General features: G+C 39.5%; 1 protein-coding gene across 7 annotated transcripts in view; it reads right to left on the minus strand.

Annotated features, from left to right (window-relative positions):
• scaper (S-phase cyclin A-associated protein in the ER) overlaps nt 1–19,940 on the minus strand; it is a 114,971-nt gene that overhangs the window by 71,672 nt on the left and 23,359 nt on the right. For 5 of the 7 annotated variants that reach the window (XR_005130952.1, XM_037542709.1, XM_037542707.1 and 2 more), the window contains exons 5-16: nt 12,329–12,429; nt 11,752–11,868; nt 9,869–9,996; nt 8,566–8,816; nt 6,930–7,262; nt 4,094–4,261; nt 3,292–3,358; nt 3,088–3,205; nt 1,754–1,865; nt 1,175–1,315; nt 362–517; nt 75–217 (exon numbers count right to left, since the gene is read on the minus strand). Coding sequence is in view for 6 of the 7 variants with exons in the window: in XM_037542709.1 (XP_037398606.1) it covers nt 75–217; nt 362–517; nt 1,175–1,315; nt 1,754–1,865; nt 3,088–3,205; nt 3,292–3,358; nt 4,094–4,261; nt 6,930–7,262; nt 8,566–8,816; nt 9,869–9,996; nt 11,752–11,868; nt 12,329–12,429 (1,835 nt within the window). In the remaining variant the exon portion in view is untranslated. The remainder of the gene's footprint in view (nt 1–74; nt 218–361; nt 518–1,174; nt 1,316–1,753; nt 1,866–3,087; nt 3,206–3,291; nt 3,359–4,093; nt 4,262–6,929; nt 7,263–8,565; nt 8,817–9,868; nt 9,997–11,751; nt 11,869–12,328; nt 12,430–19,940) is intronic. The other 2 variants (XM_037542710.1, XM_037542711.1) reach the window with 1 other exon arrangement.

Genomic DNA, 19,940 nt, shown 5'->3' on the forward strand with positions numbered 1-19,940 from the left:
GTTTTTGCTGACACAAGTTCCTATCCTGTCCTGTCCTAGTGGGCTGCCCTAACTGGCCGTGTGCTGGTGCAGACCTGGCTCTCTCGCGGGCAGCATCCTCCCTTGCCCTCTCCTTCTCCTGCCGCTGCTGCTCAATCCGCGCTTCCTGCTCTCTCCTCTTCATCAGCAGCTCTTCCACACGCGCCTGTCGCTCTGCCTCTAGAGCCCGCTTACGCTCCTGATAGAGAATGCACAACACACAAACAAGACAACAGGTCAATATGAGATGTAAGGAAAATGTCTTAAAATCAAGCAAAAAGATTAGGGATGGAGAATTCACACATAGATTGTACACAGGGGACGAGAGGCAAAGACATCAAACCTGTACAGCTTCATCTCTGGCCTGTTTCTCTTCCTGCCTCCGCTGTCGCTCCTCTTGCAGTTCATTGAGACGTTGTTCATACTCGTTCAGCTTGGCCAGCACATCATGCCTCTTATTCTGAGCCTCCAGTGTATTTATGAATGCAATCTCATTCACCTACAAAAGCCACTGAGATGAACATCGCTTGGCAATATATAAAATATTTTGATCCATATTTTTTTAAATCAATAATTACTTGCACTTATTATAACAATTTCCTAATGCTCAATTTTAAGTTTCAATAATATAATAAAAAAAAAATCTTATTAAAATTTAAACAGGAACAAAATCACACCAGCTCCACTCTGAACTTCCACTTTTGCCACACTCTCCGCTTTTCTCTCAAGGTCTAAATTCAGCACGGAAAAAAATCAAACTAATCACACACTGCAAAAAATCATATCTTGGCAATTGAAATCATCTTCAATCTAGATGATATCTAATATTCTCATTTTAATATTTGTAAGAATAAGATTATTTAAGGTTTTTTGAGACATGAATGTCTATGAAGGGATTCAACACAGGCTGTTTTTAGTTTCCATAAATGGATTGCATGGACTGGGGAATAAACAATACATTTTCTAACAAAAATACCAAAGTGGCAACTGTTCAAAGTTGAAGGCTCTGCTGCAAACCACATATTAAGGAAGAGGATGGCATAATCATTTAGACAAAAATACCTCAAAATAATAAGTGTCACCCAGTTGTTTTATCACCCAGGCATTCATATCAAGCTTGTAGCTTAAGCCTGTGGCTTTGTTCTGCTGTCCTCACCTTTGCCTCTTCTTCTTGAGCCTTTTTCACGATGGCCTGAAGCTGCAGCTCCCGCTTGAACTCAGCATGGAGCAGCTTCTCCTCCATCATCCTCCTCCTCTGATCTAGTAGCTCCTCTTTCCACTTCCTCACCTCCTTCTCCTGAGGGAGAGAGAGAGAGCAACAACAGCACTGAACACAGATCATATACTGCAAAAACAACTCTCCCTCACCCCACTCCTTTCAGCCATGCCAATGTCCCTCAATCATCACATCCTTATGTTCTTAACACCTGCTCACTAAAGAGCATATCACATGTTAATATTCACCTTCAAGCATGGGTGTGTAAATATACAAGGCTGTTTTAAGTTTCCTTCATCTCATATAGAATGGAAGAAACAAAAACAAACCAGCCTCAGAGTGGCTGGTGAAAGTGATGTCGCCGTCATGTACTTGTTTGACATAATTGCTTCACCACCCTGTTTAGCTAAATCAGCTAAGCAAGGATGTTAAGTGGCTTGCTGCTTCTGACAGTATCATCACTCCATTCCCAAATGGCTTCAGACAAGATGTGGTTAGTTTCCGGCCATTAGGGCTTACTCGCTCTAAAAGTTTCTGCAGTTTGTGGGTCTTCTCCTCTCTCAGCTTGTCTCGCAGCTGCTGAGCTTTCAGCTGCTTCTCTTCATGTTTCTTCTTTGACTCAGCTATGGTTCTGTTGACAAACAAAAGTCACATTCATCATTCCCTCTGACTGGCTACTCAAAACATCTTAAAATAGCAGCCTTGTGAAAGACAATTCAACAATTAAAGAAAAAACAATTCTTCTGCTTTTAGAAGATGGTTCATAATACTTCAGAAGTTCCAGTTAAAGAGCCTAATTTTCAGGCACTCTGGTATTACATCAAAACTTTCCCTATCCCTGTACGTAACTTAATCAAAGAGATATACTTTACCAGTTTCCTCAATTTAATGAAGTTCAATTAATTTTGAAAAACAACTGTCAATAGTATAAAACAAAGAACATCATAATTCAGTCTTTGTTTGACCTGTAAATTATTTCTCTGTGAAAACCTGATCATCGGCTGAGTGTTAATTTTGTATATTATTGACATTGTACATTATGGACATCTGAGTGAAGGGGAGAGTGTGACTGTTCACATTTTATAGCAGCTCTCTATATTAAACACAGACATTTGAAGCTCATAACAGACATTTAAGTAACATTCTTTACTTCAGATGTTACAGTCTGAATGTTAACTCCTTCAGTAAATATTTTAACTTAAAACCTGTAACTGGATATTATTGGAGTCTGTTATCTTAGCTGCTTGCCCATCTTACTCTAGTGAGGACAGAAAATTGTACACAGGGAACCTGTTGACATAAATAAAAGAGTCTGCTGAATCAGTCATCCAACACAGAGGTTGTTTTACAATGTCCTGGCTGTCACAGACATTCATATGTGAAATGGTATTATTTGTTTGACCGGGGGTAGGATGCTCCATGAGAATCAAGCAGTAAATCCTAACCTGTAGAATCAAGAAGAGAGAAATTTGCCAAAAGGAGAGATTATTTCACGACTTACATTTCACGACTTTCAGATGGTAGTTGTGACAAGTAACTTAAACGAAAAATGGCAAAAGAAAGTCATTTTGCTTATTTAACAAATTTCATCCTCTTGCCACTTGTACAGCGGTCCCCACCCCCCCTGTCCTGAAGCACCTCTGCCCTGAACATTTCTGTGTTTTCTCAGCATCCCTACTTTAAGTGCAGAAGCTACCAGCTGATTGGCTAGAAGAGGAAAATCACAGAGCAGAGGAGCAGCATCAGGAAACACTGCACTAATACACTGAATGTTACAGAAAGCTCCTTTTTATATGAAAGCACAGAATACGATCATGGGTATTTAAAAATAAGTTCATGATGCACCGTGGTACCTTTTACGGGATGGTGAAGAGAGTTTCTCGTGCATATGGATGCCATGGCCAGGGGGCCGAGCTGGTTCCTCCTCCACCATGTCTCCCCATGAAGTGCTCTGACGCCAAGGCTCTCGCGCTGCACGTAACAGTGGTAAAAACTAAGTCAAAACACACACTTGCATGCAGTTACACATGAATGACTGATTTCAGGACAGTAAGTACCATCATAGTCAGCCAGCATGTCACTCCAGTCTAGATTGAGTCCACAACCTCCACTCCCGATGCTCGCCTACAGGACAAAGAGAACAAAATAACTGTACTTTACAAGGCTTACAATAACAAGACTTTTGAGGCCACTGTTAAAAAAATACTGCAAAAACAAACATAACTAATGTGCACTAAAGGGGAATTCCACCAATTTTTCAAAATGTCTTTATAATTAAATTATTAATTTTTAAACAAGTCACTCAGAGCAGTCTGTTGTGAAGTGCTCTGTTGTAGAGAGAATAACCGAGTCAGAATTATTCACAGCAGGAGCGATAAGAAACAGATGTCCAATTTAATACCTCTAAAAGTTTCTCAGACATCGTTTTACAATAGTGTTGCATTAAGGTTTTCACCTAAAACTTTTTTATCCATTCTTGGCAGAGAATTAGATGCAGGGTGTTGTAAAGCAAAGGCCTGGTCCCCAAAGAGAATTTTTACCATCAACAACTTTCTAAAATCTCAGAAGAAACATTTAGGTTCACTGGTTGTTTCAGATAGTAAATAAAATGCCTATATTTGCATTGCAGAGGTTGCAACCCCTGGTTCCCATCACCACTGTGAATAAAATACTCAATACTCTCTAAAACAATTTGTTTAGAATAAAACCACTCTGAATGACTTTGTTTATTATGTAGATACTTTGAATTAATATAAATTGTAAAGAAAAGGAAACAAACAGTTACAAGGAGTTACAAGGTTTTATATTACAGTGAACACTGAAAATTGTATACTCAGAGAAACACAGTGGTTCTCTTACAGAGAAGTCACTCTCGTTGTCTGTCTCTAGTTCGTTGTTCTCTGCCTGGATCTCTCGGGTCAGCTGCTCTTCCTCAGCAATGGCGCTGGCAATGGCCTCTTCATTAGCTTTTTCCAGCCGGTCAGCCAGCTCCTCCTTCTTAGCCAGGACCTCAGCCATGGACTGGGGCTGAAGACCACAAAACACACAGTCACTCACAAACTCACCACATCAGGCTCAGCTGCAAGCAGCACAAGCTCCCCAACTAAGAACATTAGAATGGTGCCAAGCTGCCCACACCAAGCCTCTCAAAGCATACCACAAGTGCAAATACTCTCAGACTGAGGCATGGTGTAAGCAACTTTCTATTGCCTCTATTCTAGATTCTAGATTCTAAATTCATATTCTATTGAATTTAGGCCATGTGATGATGTATTCTGAAAGATCAATATCATATGCTAATCATATGGTTTTAGAAAGTCAATAATTTATTTGAGCAGTATAAAATTTTAAAAAATTGCTGCACTAAACATGTTTACCAAGTGAAAAAAGGCAAAAATGAAAAGTCAAAACACAATTCATAAACACACCTCAATCACAAAAACCACACATGGGGAAGCATATCAAAATCATGCAGTACACATCTACTATGAAGTTGAAGAGATGAAGGACAGAGGTCCTAGCATGCAAGCACTCACGGCTCAGTCTCTACAACTGACGTTTCATACAAGCAGTCATGCTGCCACCTGCAACCTGTGAACTTCATCGACATGGTGTCAGTTTTGAAAAGAGTAATGCCACATCAGTGGGTCCATTTACAGTAGTTTGATGTATTTTGGTTTGAGGCATTAAAGCAGCTTTTGCACCTGTGAGTCTGCATAGATCTTGATGAGTGGCAAATCACTGAAATATTTTGAAAAAGAATCCCGGCTCCTACCATTACAGACCACAGCACTTGACCCTGGTGTCTTTTAAACTGGCGAGTGAGCAGTATGCCAAGTGTCAGTTTCAGAGGAACCATACAGGAGGATGGAGACCAAGCAGCACTGGGACCGGTGCGACACTTCATCCTAATGAGCATAATGAGAGAGATTTCTCTCAACGCCGCGCCTGTTAGTCTCAAGCAGGAGTCTAAACAGAGCTGGGCTTATCTCAGCCACCCATTGAGGTGGTGCCTGGACCTCTGTAGCAGGAAAGCCAGGTTCCTATATGATCTGGGCTTAGATAGCACTCCCCCAAGGCCATTTATGCTCCATCCATCTCTATAGTTTCAGACAGGCTTTGGTGTGCTGTTGAGAAATGGATGACAGTAGCTCAGGCAGAGACGAGGGAGGCTTTAGCCTTAATTAACCCCTGAGAGGTTGTATATGCCAGAAATGGAAGGCAGGGGCCAACAAGAGAAAAGCCATGTTAAAGAAAGGAGTGATTTCACAGCAAATAATCCTGAACACTGACTGAACACATGCCTGTAGGTATAGAGAACTGAACAGTCAACTGGATCTGGATAAAAAGCCACTGATAAGGACAACCTTAGATCAGTTAGAGAAAAATGATCACACTTAGCAAACGATCCTCATCTGAAGGGGGTAACTTAACTTTTGTTAAGCACTATAGTCCTATTCAAACTGGATCATTTTTACCATGCGAGGTACTACAGTAAAAACACTTGGGGAACCATTAAGGCTTTCTTAGCATTCTGTGAAAATGTCTATGATCAAAGATAAAAATTTAAAAAAAATAATTATAAAAAATAATGCAGTAATTCTCTTGTTACGTTTTGGTTGGAAACTAAAGTTTCTTCTTTGCAGCAACCAGGTAGAGACAGCCAACTAAGCTCTCCCACTGGTTAGCACTTCAGGAACTGAAAGTGTCAGATTAACCACTAACATAACTAATGACATTGAAATGACATTGAAACCTCCACTGTAAGCCTTCTGGAAGCCCTAGCTAGGTCACTGACTGAATATGCACGGTAGCCTTATCAGTATGTTTTAGTCACATGGCAAACATTGGTAGATTTTAGTCACAGTTCACCACTGAATTTAAGTGAGCAGACCTGTGATATATATTCAGTATCTTATCAATTCACAATTTGCAGAGCTTTTGGTCTGACAACAATAATTCTGGAACAACTGACCATCCAGAATTCCTTGAACCATGAGCTTCCTCAGTAACAGTTTGAGCTGACCTCAGAGTAGTATAAAAATTGCTGACACAAACATGTACTGTGTTGTTTGTGTTAATCAGTCTACCATGTAACACTGATGTGTACATTCAGGTTATAACTTCTTCATATGGCAAGTTGGAGAAGTTACAGACTTACAGACACTACATATGGTAATAAACTGAACCCTCAATCCAATCCAATACAAATGACTAAACTAACAACTAAAACAGTGAAATAGATGAAACTTATGCAGCAGTATCTGTTAAATATGGAATATTTAATTACCCTAATGGGATGGCAGTTCAAAGGGCCCAGGATGAAATAAAGGTGGGTGATACAGCAATTTCACGGTACTTTAAATTTTCCCGATACTCAATATGTATCATGATATTTTTTTATCTGGAATCTGATAAATTGGAACTTCAGTTTGTTCAGGAGAATGTGAAATCAGCACCACTACACCAAAACCCAACAACCCGAGCACTAACAGCTATCTGTAAGTGCATGGCACCGCTGCACTCCAAAAGACACATAAGAGCCCTCCACTGCCACTCATGTACAGATATATACTACTCTGCCTACGGACAGTTTGGTATGGGGGCGGGGGGGCTACTGCGAAACTAGAGGTTTCTGGGATTGACGTTGTTTAGGCGGGAGCTGTGACCCCGGCCTGTGTCTCTCAGCACTCACGGTGGAAAGCTCTGTGGGGTCCAGCATGCTCTCCAGTTTCAACGCTGCCAGGGGAATATAGGCTGCCGCTGTTGCTGCTCCTTCGGCAGCAGATGGTGCCGTGACCTGCCACGTTGCCCCCACACCCGCCTGATCCTGCTCCTCTCCACCAGTCAGTCCAGCACCAGCCTCCTCCAACTGGGAACAGGACAGAGGATCTGGAGCTGGAGCTAGAGGTTGAGGTTGAGGTTGGGGCGAAGATGGGGCTTGAGGGGATTCGGACACAAGGGGTGGCACACAGTCGGAGGTGGAACTGACAGACTGCCCACGCTCTTGATCGCTGTCTGATGGAGGCTGCATTAACACACACACACATACATACTTACACACAATCACAAACATGCCTTTTCTTTAGGGCTAGCTCGAAATGCATTTCAAATAATCAGAAATAAACAGTGTTGTTTCTGAAGACATATTCTACAATTTCAAAGCTAGGTGTGTTTTTTTTAGTAATTAAAATAATAAATCAGTAATAAACTTTCACATCCATATTTCGCAAATAACATCTTAAAAATAAAGAGCGACTATTCAGATGTGCTGTAACATACATGGAGTCTGACTTTAAACAGCAGCAATGAAACAGATGTTTAGTCCTAAACCTTGTAACATTTGTTTAGCAATATGTTTTCATAGTCAGTTTGGCTGATATACTGAATGAATAGCCAATTTCCACTCATAGCTTAATAGCCCAAGATCAAATTCCACTGCAAGTGAAAAACTTAGGCAAAAAGACTGAAGGCTTATTTTAATATTTTATGCAAAATTTATATTTATTTATGGCTATTCATATCTGACAGGAATCAGATTAGCTGTTTAACTAGCCCACTATCTCTGTTTGTCCTCATCTCATTTAATTCTTTCTTTAAACATTGCAATTTTAATCTCTTTCACTGATTTTAAGTAAATGTTTTGTTCAAAACAGTGATTAATAAACCTCTAACTCTGAAATTAATCAGGAACAGACAAATGTGTTCTAGAAGCCTGGCAGAGTACAAAAGGTCAAAGCTTCTGAATACTAAAGCATGAAACAAATAACAACATAACCACCAAATATGTGAGTATTCAAAATATTCGAACCAGCCCTAATCGTTTCAGCAAGGGCCTCCGTGAATGACTGTCTTCAAATATGAGAATACAAAACACATTCATTAACACACACTCACCACACCAAACATCCAGCTGAGGAAACACAACATGCTGGTAGATAATACAATAACATGCCAAACACATCAATGACGGCAGTAGAGCAATCAAAACCACAAAACATGCAAAACAGTACTTGCACTCTTGCATCAAACCTATTAATACAACTAACACACCTCAAACATGTCTCCCTTAAAGTGCACTGTAGACCACAGGATCTATACATATTTCATAAGACCTCATATGATATTTCTGACTCAGTAGTCTCACTACTTATGCACCAAATCAATGCATGCCCAACTGATATGGCCCTGTCTGGACTGTGGGTCTATGAATATACCCCAAAACACAAACAGCGAGGGCAGATAAAACACTATAGCATTACAGAACCCTCAAGCCTCCCCTCCACTCCTGAATTATTGATGAGTGGGGGGCTGCTGGTTGACGTCAGTACCTCGATGACGGAAGCCTTCTCACACTCTGGCTTTTGCTCTGGGGAGGCGAACTCGTCGTGTCCCCCCTGCTCCCCTGGCCCCTGAGCTTTCTCCTGGGGAGAGGCCTGGAGCTCCTGGTTCTCCTTATTGTTGACATCTTTGAGACTGGCGTGGGCCAGGACGGGGCTGACCTTGGCTACCATGGCAATAGAACGAGGTCTCATCGAGCGTCCACGTTGTACTGTCTCCCAGCCCTCGGCATCCTTTTTTCCTATGTGAAGACACAAGAGACAAGTATTAAAACAAAACAAAAAAAAGTTTTTTGTTTTTTTTTGCCAGCTGTAGGTGTCTGTATCCTTTAGGAAAAAATAAATTTCTTTTATTTGGTTTTAAAGCTCTAGTTGGCTGAGCACATGCATAATTCACATAATGTTTGTTAACGTTCCAGCAATGCTCTTAGATTCACAGATACTGGCCTCCCGGAAATACAGAAAGACGTGGAGAGCTCTTTTTGTCATTATTAGAACAAAATTTCACCTTCTATTAGGCAATCAAAAACAGTACACACTTTTAAGAATCATCTGAAAAAGGCATTTCTTTAATTTAGCTTTTAATTCTACTGCTCTTTTTGCATTTTTCTTTTTAATTCATTTTAGATAATGTAATTAATCTTTAATCCTTCAATTACATGGCTAATCCTGTTACTGTGTCAGATGATTTAAATTACTACTCTCAATTTACTCTTAACAAATACTGTTACCATATAGAACTACAATCTCCTATCACCTGTGTGTAAAGTACTTTGAGCTTTGTCCCGTATGAAAGTGTTTTGTATATTATTTTTTCTTCATAAAGTTTACTATTATTATAATTTATTAACATTATTATTAATATTGTCAATCACTGACAGTCTTTTCCACAACACTAAGTTCTAGCAAATTAAATTATACTTCTAAAATAAGTAACAAACTATGAAACAGAGCTGATGAGTCGTTAAAGACACTGATTAACGAAAAGTTGTTGAACTGTTTAATCAAAAACAAGAGAGATCCATAATTTGCCTTAATGTTCATATGCTATTCATGGTCATTCAGACAGACTGCACTGTGTTGGGGGTAACATGGCTTCTATAGTTATCATAAAAGAAGAAATTGCTTGTTGTAGAACTTTATATAACGTCAGCACTCTGACAGGGACAAAGTGAGAGTAAAGTTACTTCATTTAGGCAATGAATCAAATCATCAATAGATTAATCATCCATGACACAATTATTAGTTGAAGTCCTACACTGTTCTGCATAATGTTATGCGACTTGTAGCTCACCAGGTTTCTCTGTGGGGCCTGGAACATTCTGGCTTGGCACAGGCAGAGCCTGAGAGAACTTCACCCGGTCAGCCCAGCTGGGGCCAGAATGGGAGAGACGCGCTACTGCAAGAGTTGGTGGAGGCCCCCTGTAGAACACACACACGCACGCACGCACGCAATCAGACAGACATAATTTGAAAACTGCAGCTGCCCTTTATACTCCATCCTGTCATGGTGAATGGATCGACTGAAATGGTCCAAAATGACTGAATACATTTTTATTATATTAACTTTCAATGTAAGTTAAAACAAATCCTTTTCCAGAAAGGTTACATTTTTGGAGAAGTAACTTTGTTGTTTCAGCAGCAATATTACACATACTTACAGTACTCTACCAGAGATTCTAGTCAAAAATGGCCATTATATTTCAGAGGAGATTAGATATTAGATAATCCACTTGCTTAAAAAAGGTCACAGCCAAAGAAAAAGGCATGTAAAAAAACAGACAGAAAAACTTTGCAGGAAAATTCTTAAATCACTTAGAGAAAAAGGGCCCCAAATTCTGGTATCCCACCAAAACTATCACCATCAAATAAACAGTTTTCAAGTCTTTCATCTTTGAAACTTAAGAGAAAATCAAGTTCCACTCTTGCTACAGATCTGAAAAAATCCAGTTGTTTGTGCATCCTTCCACTCTGAAAAGACAACTCAACACTATGAGTCTGAAAGAATTCGTTTTTTTTTCTTTTTTCAGCAACATCTAAACAAAAAATGAAAGTTTGAAAATTTTATAAGAAAGCTGCTGGTGTTCTCAGAACAATGGACAAACCACCTCAGAATTAAGACCTCAACATCACTGAATGTGTTTAGGATTAGTTGGAACATAAGAAGCAAAAAATGCACAGAAGATGTAGAAAATATCCCTGCAGATTTCTCTGTACAATATATATTTTTTGTTTTTTCCCCATATGCTGTAAAATGTAAATTATTTGTACTTAATGGCTGTTTTGACTGGAAATTAAGCCAATGAAGGGTGTTCTTTTGCATAGTACTGTGTACAAAAAACACTGTTTGGCAACAACCTTGTGGAACAAAAGAACTGATGCATTTAGGACATCACTGTTGGTTTCAGTACATTACAATAAGTTCATAAGAATAATCATAGGGCTGAGAGAAAGGATTTGTCTGGCACTCTGTCCCTAGACCAGCCAACACTAACACTAGTAGATTAGCCACTTTGAGCATCCTGCATCACAGCGGATGGAGGATACAGACAGCAGCTCCCAGGTCAGCCTGACAGCCCCTGAGCCTGATCAATATCCATTTCCTGCAGCATCCGATTACAGTGTAATGTAGGTATTGAACTCAGCAGTCTTCAACCACACTCATATCTGCGCTCCCACTGTCTCTGGAAGTAGCCATGGAAAAACCCGGCAAAAATTGCATTAAACAAACGCTTGGGCTTCACAGATCGATCTCGCAGCCCTTCCAGACAATGGACATCTTCTCTCCAGGCTCAGACCAGGCCTCTCTATGTATCATATCTTCCATTGATTTCTTAATTTGGCCATTCAGAGCCCTTTTAATTGAATTAGCAACAGTCTTCCTTTTACACTACCAGTAAAAAAAAAAAAAAAAATAGTAAAATAAAACATACTAATGGAGGGAGACAAATATCAAGCGTTAATGTAGGAAGTGGAGTTTCCCCACATCAAGCATTAGACATTGTTTGCTAACTGAGAACACAGTTTCAATTAGTGGGAAGTAAGATGGGATAATGGCTTGTGGCTAAACTCTATAAGTGGCCTTGATTGTAGAGAGGAAAAAAAAAAACATTGATTTGAGCTCTACTCAATACAAGTGGTCAGCTAACTACAGTGAGCAGTGCTGGATATGCATACCCAAAGTTAAGGGAGCGGCGAACACTGGGAGATGGAACGATTCGGTCTGTTGAAGGACTGGGCATGACATGGCGTCCTGGTGACATCTTGCGTACCTCCCATGCCAAAGAGGTGGGCCTGCAAGGAGAGAATATGAATAAGTATTCAGACAACATTCATAAAAATAATAAAAAAGTAAATAAAAATAAAGCCTATCTTGCCAAAATGTCGTCCAATTGCTTTATAGCTACTTAAAATCGATGTGGTGATTTTTCACATCCCAATAAAGTGTAAATTACATCCTACATTGGGATGCAAAACAAAAACAAAACAAGAGTGCATGGAAAGGCTGACTAATCAATAACACGCCTGTGCTAAACCGCTGAAACTGGGAGGTGACTTAAAAGCTCAGGTTTATACCTTAATCAATGTACGTGTGTTGTGGTAATTCAGCCATTTGGTTAAAGAGAAACCAATAAACTGCTGGATCGCCTTGAATTACAGCTCTTCCTATTGATCCGGTCTAAAACACTACAACTAGAGCACAAGTGTGAATGAGTCACCAATGTGTGTGCGTGCATGTATACATGTGTGTCACCTGTTTTGGGCATCCGTTTTCTCCAGCTTCTCCTGTAGCTGGATCCAGTCAATGAGAGCTTTAAAGTCCCGTACATAGTTGTCCAACATCATCAGCACCTCCTGGAATAAAACGTGTCAGACATGAGTGCTTCAGTGAAAGACATAATGGATGATTATGTTTCATTTATGCAAAGGTCAAGGAATAACTCTGCTTCAAGCTACAGGAGAAATAGTAATAATCTTTATTTGTATAGCACCTTTCATACATACATGCAACTCAAAGTGCTTTACAGAATAAATAAAAAGAAAACAAAGATAAGCAAAACACATTAAAAGAAATAAAGATAGAAGGAAACAAAATAAAATAATGAAATAAACTGAAAAAGATAAAATGAAAGAGATAGAACAGACAAAAGTTTCTTAACTAAAAGCAGATCTAAACAGGAAGGTTTTAAGATTACTCTTGAAGCTGTACAGGGATGTAATGCCTCTTAGCTCCTCAGGAAGAGAGTTCCAAAGCTTTGGGCCGTAGTGGCTAAAAGCACCCTCGCCAATCTTTAACCGGGTTTTAGGAATCACCAGTAGATTACTGTTTGAAGACCTGAGAGACCTGACAGGAACATATCTCACCATCATTTCACTGAGGTAAAGAGGAGCAAGACCATGAAGACATTTAAAAACCATCACCAGAACCTTAAAATCTATTCTAAAACTGACAGGTAACCAGTGCAGTGAGTGGAGTGCAGGTGTAATATGATCTCTCTTTCTTCTCCGGGTCAAGACCCTTGCAGCAGCATTCTGAACTCGCTGTAGGTGAGAGATAGAGCTCTTTGGGAGAGCAGATAAAACAGTGTTGCAATAATCTATCCTTGATGTGATAAATGCATGGACAAGTTTTTCACTATCAGCAGGAGAGAGCATATCTCGGACCTTAGCGATGTTTCTAAGGTGAAAATAAGCTGTCTTGCATGTAGTCATGATTTGTGATTTAAAGCTGAGCTCATTATCAAAAGTGACGCCCAAGTTCTTAACACATTGTTTGGCCTTCAGATTCATTTGATTTAAATAAGTCTGAACATCATTCTTTTGTGAATCACTGCCAATAACAAGAACCTCTGTCTTCTCTTTATTTAATTGCAGAAAATTGTCTGACATCCATGTCTGTATATCACCTATGCACTCAAACAGTGAGCTAATTGATTTTAAGGCTTTAGGTTCTAAAGAAATGTAAAGTTGAGTGTCATCTGCATATTGATGATAACTAATACCATGTTTGTTAATGATATGCGGTAATGGAAGCATATATAGGTTGAACAGTAAAGGCCCAAGAATTGATCCTTGGGGGACGCCACAAGTTATTTTTTGACGTGTGGAGGAAGAGGTACCTAATGCAACATAGTAATCGCGCCCAGTTAGATACGATCTAAACCAGTCTAAGACTAAGCCACTAAGGCCTACCCAGCTCTGTAGTCGATCAATAAGTATTTCATGATCAACAGTGTCAAAAGCAGCGCTTAAATCTAGGAGAAAAAGGACTGAGAGTTTGCCTGCATCTTTATTCAATCTCAGGTCATTTACTACCCTAACTAGTGCTGTTTCAGTGCTATGGAGAGCTCTGAAACCGGACTGAAAAGTGTCATTTTTTGGTTTACTTTAACATAATCATTCAACTGGGTTGACACAACTTTTTCAATGATTTTGCTAAGAAAAGGAAGGTTAGATATAGGTCGATAATTATTGAGAAATGTGGGATCAAGATTTCTGTTCTTTAGTAGTGGTTTTACCACTGCAGTTTTAAGAATATTAGGGAATTCTCCCAGTTGCAAAGACTGATTAACAATCATTAGAACTTCATTAGATAATGAGCTCAGAACCTGCTTGAAAAAGCATGTTGGTAGAGGGTCCAGTTCACATGTAGAGGATTTAAGTGATGAAATCACGTCAAATAGTGTTACCATGTCAACTTCCTTGAAGTAAGACATATTACAGTTAGGATGACTAACTGATATCAGGGCTGGTAGTCTATTAGTGCTTGTTGCTATATTCTGCCTTAAATTAATAATCTTGTCCCTAAAAAATATTGCAAACTCATCACATTTTTCAACTGAAACGGATTCAGGGAAGACATGGGAGGTGGGGTTTACTAGCCGATCTATACTTCTGAACAGGGCAGCTGAGTTATTACTGGTTGAGTCGATTAAGGTAGAGTAATAGTTTTTCCGTGCTGATTTCACTTCACTGTTGTAAGTCTGTAATGTTGTTTTATAGATATCAAAATGTACTACCAATTTTGACCTTCGCCAACGTCTCTCAGCCTGCCTGCAGTCTTGTCTGAGTTTTATAATAGATGTAGTGTTTCTCCAGGGCATCTTAATTCTTCCAGAAATAGTTTTAGTTACTTTTGGTGCCACAACATCAATACAGCTCCTAACTCTGTGTATGAATGTTTCAACTAACTCATTCCCATTTTCTGAGAGGGGAGGGAGGGACTGTATCATGTCTGTGAAGGCCACGGCACTGCCAGCACTGAGATAACGCTTGGTTATTGTGCGCTTTTCACAGAGTGTTCTAATAGATAATGACATATTGAAAAATACACCAAAATGATCAGAGATTGCAACATCAGTAATTTCAGTATTATTAACATCTATGCGTTTAGAGATGATCAAATCTAAGGTGTGGCCGTGCCTATGAGTTGGACCATGTTGTGTGAGACCAAAAGAGTTAAGCATCCTCATGAATTCTGAAGTGATTGGATTTGTGGGTATATCCATGTGAATATTAAAATCCCCAGTAATTAAAAGATAATCAAAATCAATTAAAATCCTAGAAAGCATTTCTGCAAAATCTTCAAGAAAGTCTGTATGTAGTCTGGGAGGATGGTATATAACAATCAATAGAACTGGATAAGTACTGTTCAGTTGTACTGCTAGATATTCAAACGTAGATTGTTCCCCTAGTGAGATCTGCTTACAGCAGAATGCTTTATGGTAAAAACAAGCAACACCACCACCTCTCTTATTTACTCTAGAGACATTAAAATAGTTAAAATTGGAAGGAGAAGCTTCATTTAGTACTATTGCTCCGTTACCATCAAGCCAAGTCTCTGTTAGAAAAAGGAAGTCCAGACAGTAATCTTCAATTAATTTAGCTATGATAAAAGACTTGTTTGTGAGTGAGCAGACATTTAGTAAGGAGACTTTCAGGACTTGATGTGGTTGGTCAACAAAGCTTACATTACTTGTGCATTTCACCGGGATCAGATTTTGTTTGTTACAATGTCTTGTACTACTACGTTTTCTTCTGGCTACATTTTTATTCCGAATCTGAGAGCCATGCAACCGGCTATTTACAAGAACTGGAATGTAGCACTGACTAGGAGCATGGACTCCAGAGTGTCAGACCTGCGAATTCACTGAGTGTGCAGGATAGTGCACTGATACAGTAGAAAAAACATCACTGATTGAGACTCATAATCATTTACGCATTAGTAAATAGTTTAGAAATGGTTTAGAACCAAGTTCCGGTCCTGGAGGGGCAGAATCCAGCACAGTGTGATGGTTCAAGTCTAACACACTTTTTAAATCTTGTCATATTACAGAAACATCCCTACTCTGAAGGTTTATCTTGTCCGTTTAATCATAACAACTTCAGTTAGGGATAAATGATTACAGTAGCCATCACAGAATACCATTTCCTAAATTCATAATCAAATATTTTAACTTTGGACAAGACAAGAAACATACAGATTTGACAATGTCTTCCATACGGTCCTAACTTTAGCCACATGATTTTCCTTCTAATGAACAGCCACATGTTCAACTTTATCTCCTCATTATTTGGTGCAAGGCCTGCAGTTTTTTTATTAGATTTTTTAACTGACGATTAATAAATAAATAAATCAATAAACAAACAAACAAACAAACAAATAAACACCCTCACAAGTGAAACCAGCATTTTACAAAATGAATTTATATGAACTTTTGTTCCCCATCACAGGTGCCTAAAATATTCAATTGAATGGCTAATGGTAGAAATAGAAAGTTAAAGCAGTGGTTATCATGGTTTATCCTAAAACAGAGGGAGAACAGAATAAAAGAACAAAAAACAACATTCTTAATATTCTTTGAATTTCCAGTTCATTTCACTTCAGCTTTTCATTTTCACAATGGTAGTGGTTTAGCTAACCAACTTTCAGCTGTGTTTAGGTACTGTCGGTAACACACAGATGTAACTGATTATCACTGAATAGGATTTCCTAAGTTGAGATAAGATGCTGTACGACAAGATATAAATCCTAGAATTAAGATCATTAACATGAGTTTGTGGTGAATCTTCGATCATAATTCAGGTTTAAACGAGGAAGTTTCTGTAATACCAACTGATGGCATTACAGGTGTGTTCGAAAAAGCTAAAATCACATGACCAAACTGTGCTGGACAGCGGGCTTCTGGAACTGGAACTGGGTGCTCCTGACTGAGAGACCAAGACACAATCTGAAACTGCCAAAAATACATATCAAAGAACAATGGCTTTCATGCCTCACCACCCCTCACCTCCCTGCCCCAGGTAAAGTTGAGCTTAGCCTGTTGTGGGACATAAGAACAAATCTATCCTTCTGTTCTGAAAGTCCTTTTACCTTAGCCAGTCTAGAGGGACAGGGCACTCAAATCTCACTGGAGCCTCAGTGGAGCTCTTGCTCCCCAGGCCTAGACAGGGGCTCCCGTAACCCTAAACCTCTGCTCCACCTTCTCGAGGTCCTACAGACAACAAGGCCCAGGCATTGGGGCACAGTCACAGGAACTGGAGCACAGCTCACATCTCAGAAACAGTCAGGGAACCCCTCCATTCACAAAGGACAAGAGGGGACAAAAGAGAGGGAGGGAAAAAAAAAAAAGCCCACCACCACTCTTCCCTGCCTCACTGGTCTCCTACAAGAGGTGCGGCTGAAATTACCAATTAGTTTAGCAAAAACGGGGCTGGCAAATCTGATTGGGGCTCTAATCATTTCTAGTTACTGGCAACAGGAGCGAGGGGGATGACGGCATCTCATTGTCTGTGCGACATTCAATCTGTGAGAGGGAGGGTGACTCTGGGGAATCCCTGAGCCCACACAAAGCCCCTGACAGCAAGAATTGGCCATGGAGTCTTGCTCCGGCACTGATTACCAGAGACCTTCAACCCAGGCCGAGCTCAAGAGCCTTCCTCTGAGTAACCTTCCACCCAGCCTATGCTGTAAACAAAAAGAAAAATCGAATAAAATGAAACTATTAAAACAAAAAACAAGACATTCTGTATATTTTCCTTCTACAAACAAGACCGAATGCATCTAATTAGTGAAGCTTAGTATCTTCTGTCTAATATTTAGACCAAGAGCAAAATAGTTTGCTAGAGATAAAATCTCCATTATTTCAAACTAAAGACAAAAAAGAGTCACAACACTTTCTTTCAGCATTTGCCTCCACACGTTGCAGCTGCGGTTTATAAATCAACCACTTGCCCAAATTAGGGGTGATGCCAAATAGGGCTGTTAAAGGATTAGGGCCTAAATTACAACTGAGGACTTGATTGAGAGTGTCAAATATACCGGACCAGAAACTAGTAAGTTGGGGGCACGTCCAGAACATATGTGCATGGTCAGCCGGAGATTGCTTACATCTCTCACAAGCATCACTTCCGTTCGGAAATATCTTTGCCAGCCTAGCATTGGTAAAGTGAGCTCTGTGGAGCACCTTACACTGCAGTAGGCCATGTCTGGCACATATGGACAAAGAATGTACCTGGTCCAGGATGCGAGCCCAGCGGTCATCTAAGATAGTAATTCCCAAGTTATCCTCCCAGGATTTTCTAAGTTTCAGTAGGTTCTACCTGTATTGATTTAATTAAATTCTATATAACAGATATGAGTCGCTTTTTGGAATAATCAAGAGTAAGAAATTGACTGACATAGGTTTCAGGAGGACGATTAGGGAGGTGGGGGTAAAGTTTTTGAACAAAATGTCAGGCCTGGAAAATTCAAAAAAGGTGACTATTGGGTAAATTAAATCTAGTAGATAAGTCTGAAAAGGATGAAAAGACCCCTTCGTTATAAAACTCGAAGACTGTAGTAAGCCCCTTTCTTGACCAGAAGCGGAAAGTCAGGTCAGAGGAGGATGGGGGAAACAAGTGATTTTTTAAGATGGGCATATGGATTGAGGCAATACGAAAACCAAAACGTTTCCTAAATTGGAGCCAAATTTGAATAGTACCGATAACAAAGCTTCTATGAATCCAGTTGTTAACAGATCTGGGAGCTGGGAACAAAGTACAGTAAATAGGGAGCTACGAGAGGACGAGATCTCAACATGAGCCCAAGGTAGAAGGCCATTTGGTGCTTTCCAATAGGCCCAGTAGAGTAATTTATGAATATTACAAGCCCAATAGTAGTGACAAAAGTTAGGGAGAGCCAAGCCTCCTTCAGACCTTTAGAGCTGGAGAACTGACCTTTTGAGATGTGCGCGTTTGTTGTCCCATAAAAATGCATTCAGCAGATGGTCAAGGTTGACAAAAAAGGATTTACTAATAACCACAGGGATATGTTGAAAAGTATATAAGAATCTAGGAAGTGTGACCATTTTAAATCATGCTAACATGGCCCATAAGGGACAATGGAAGGGAGGCCCACCTGGTTATGTCCAATTTAAATTTGTCCAGGAGAGGCTAAATATTTTTGGAGAAAAGGTCATTAAATGAGTTGCTAAAGAATACCCCCAAGTACTTAAATCCCCCTGCCGCAATTTTAAAGGGAAATATCGACTGTGGGAGGGACTTTGCTAGAGAGTTAACAAAAAATAGCTCGCTTTTTTGCAAGTTCAATTTATAACCAGAGAGATGGCTAAACTGGTCCAGATTTTCTAATATTGGTGGAAGGGATGAGGTGGGCTTAGAAATGTAGCATTCACTTGCTTTAACAAAAACTATTCGATATTCACAGCTTACATCAAATAGCTGGCTGGATATTATGTCTTTGAATTCCATTCATCTCAGGTTTATCAACAAGACTCAAACTTGTTGGAGGAACTGTAATACATACTGACACAGACCAAGTTAGTTATTATAAAATTAACATTAAAACATGGTTATGAATATCGAAACCCAGAGGGGGAAAAGAAAATCCCAAAATGCTTTTTCAATAACTTAATTCACGACTGTCAACTTTTGTGATCTGAGGTGAGCTGTTCAGGTGACTGGAATGAAACTGGAGTAAGATTTTCAATTTTGCACCCTTACACACTGCATAACACACACATTTGACAACCAAAAGCATAACTAGCCATCTTGTTCAATGACAGGGGTAGCTTGTTTGTGACTGTTTATTTCTAATGAAGCACAGAAATTAATTTTCAGTTGCATTGTCCAGTTGGTACAGATTTGTGTGGGATTTAGAAAGTAATATAGTAGAAGCTACATTTCTTTTACCAGGAAGTATTAAGTAATCCCATTACGATTTGAGAGAAGTGATTTATAATGCATTACCTCTTTAAATAACCTCCCCAACACTGCTGGTGGCAGATAAAATTATGAAAAGAGGATATGAAAAACAAATCAGAGTTAAACTCACATTAGTAGCAAGCTTGTTATGGCAGTGGGAT

Source organism: Pygocentrus nattereri, chromosome 11 (genome assembly GCF_015220715.1).
Source record: "Pygocentrus nattereri isolate fPygNat1 chromosome 11, fPygNat1.pri, whole genome shotgun sequence".
Taxonomy (NCBI): Eukaryota; Metazoa; Chordata; class Actinopteri; order Characiformes; family Serrasalmidae; genus Pygocentrus; species Pygocentrus nattereri.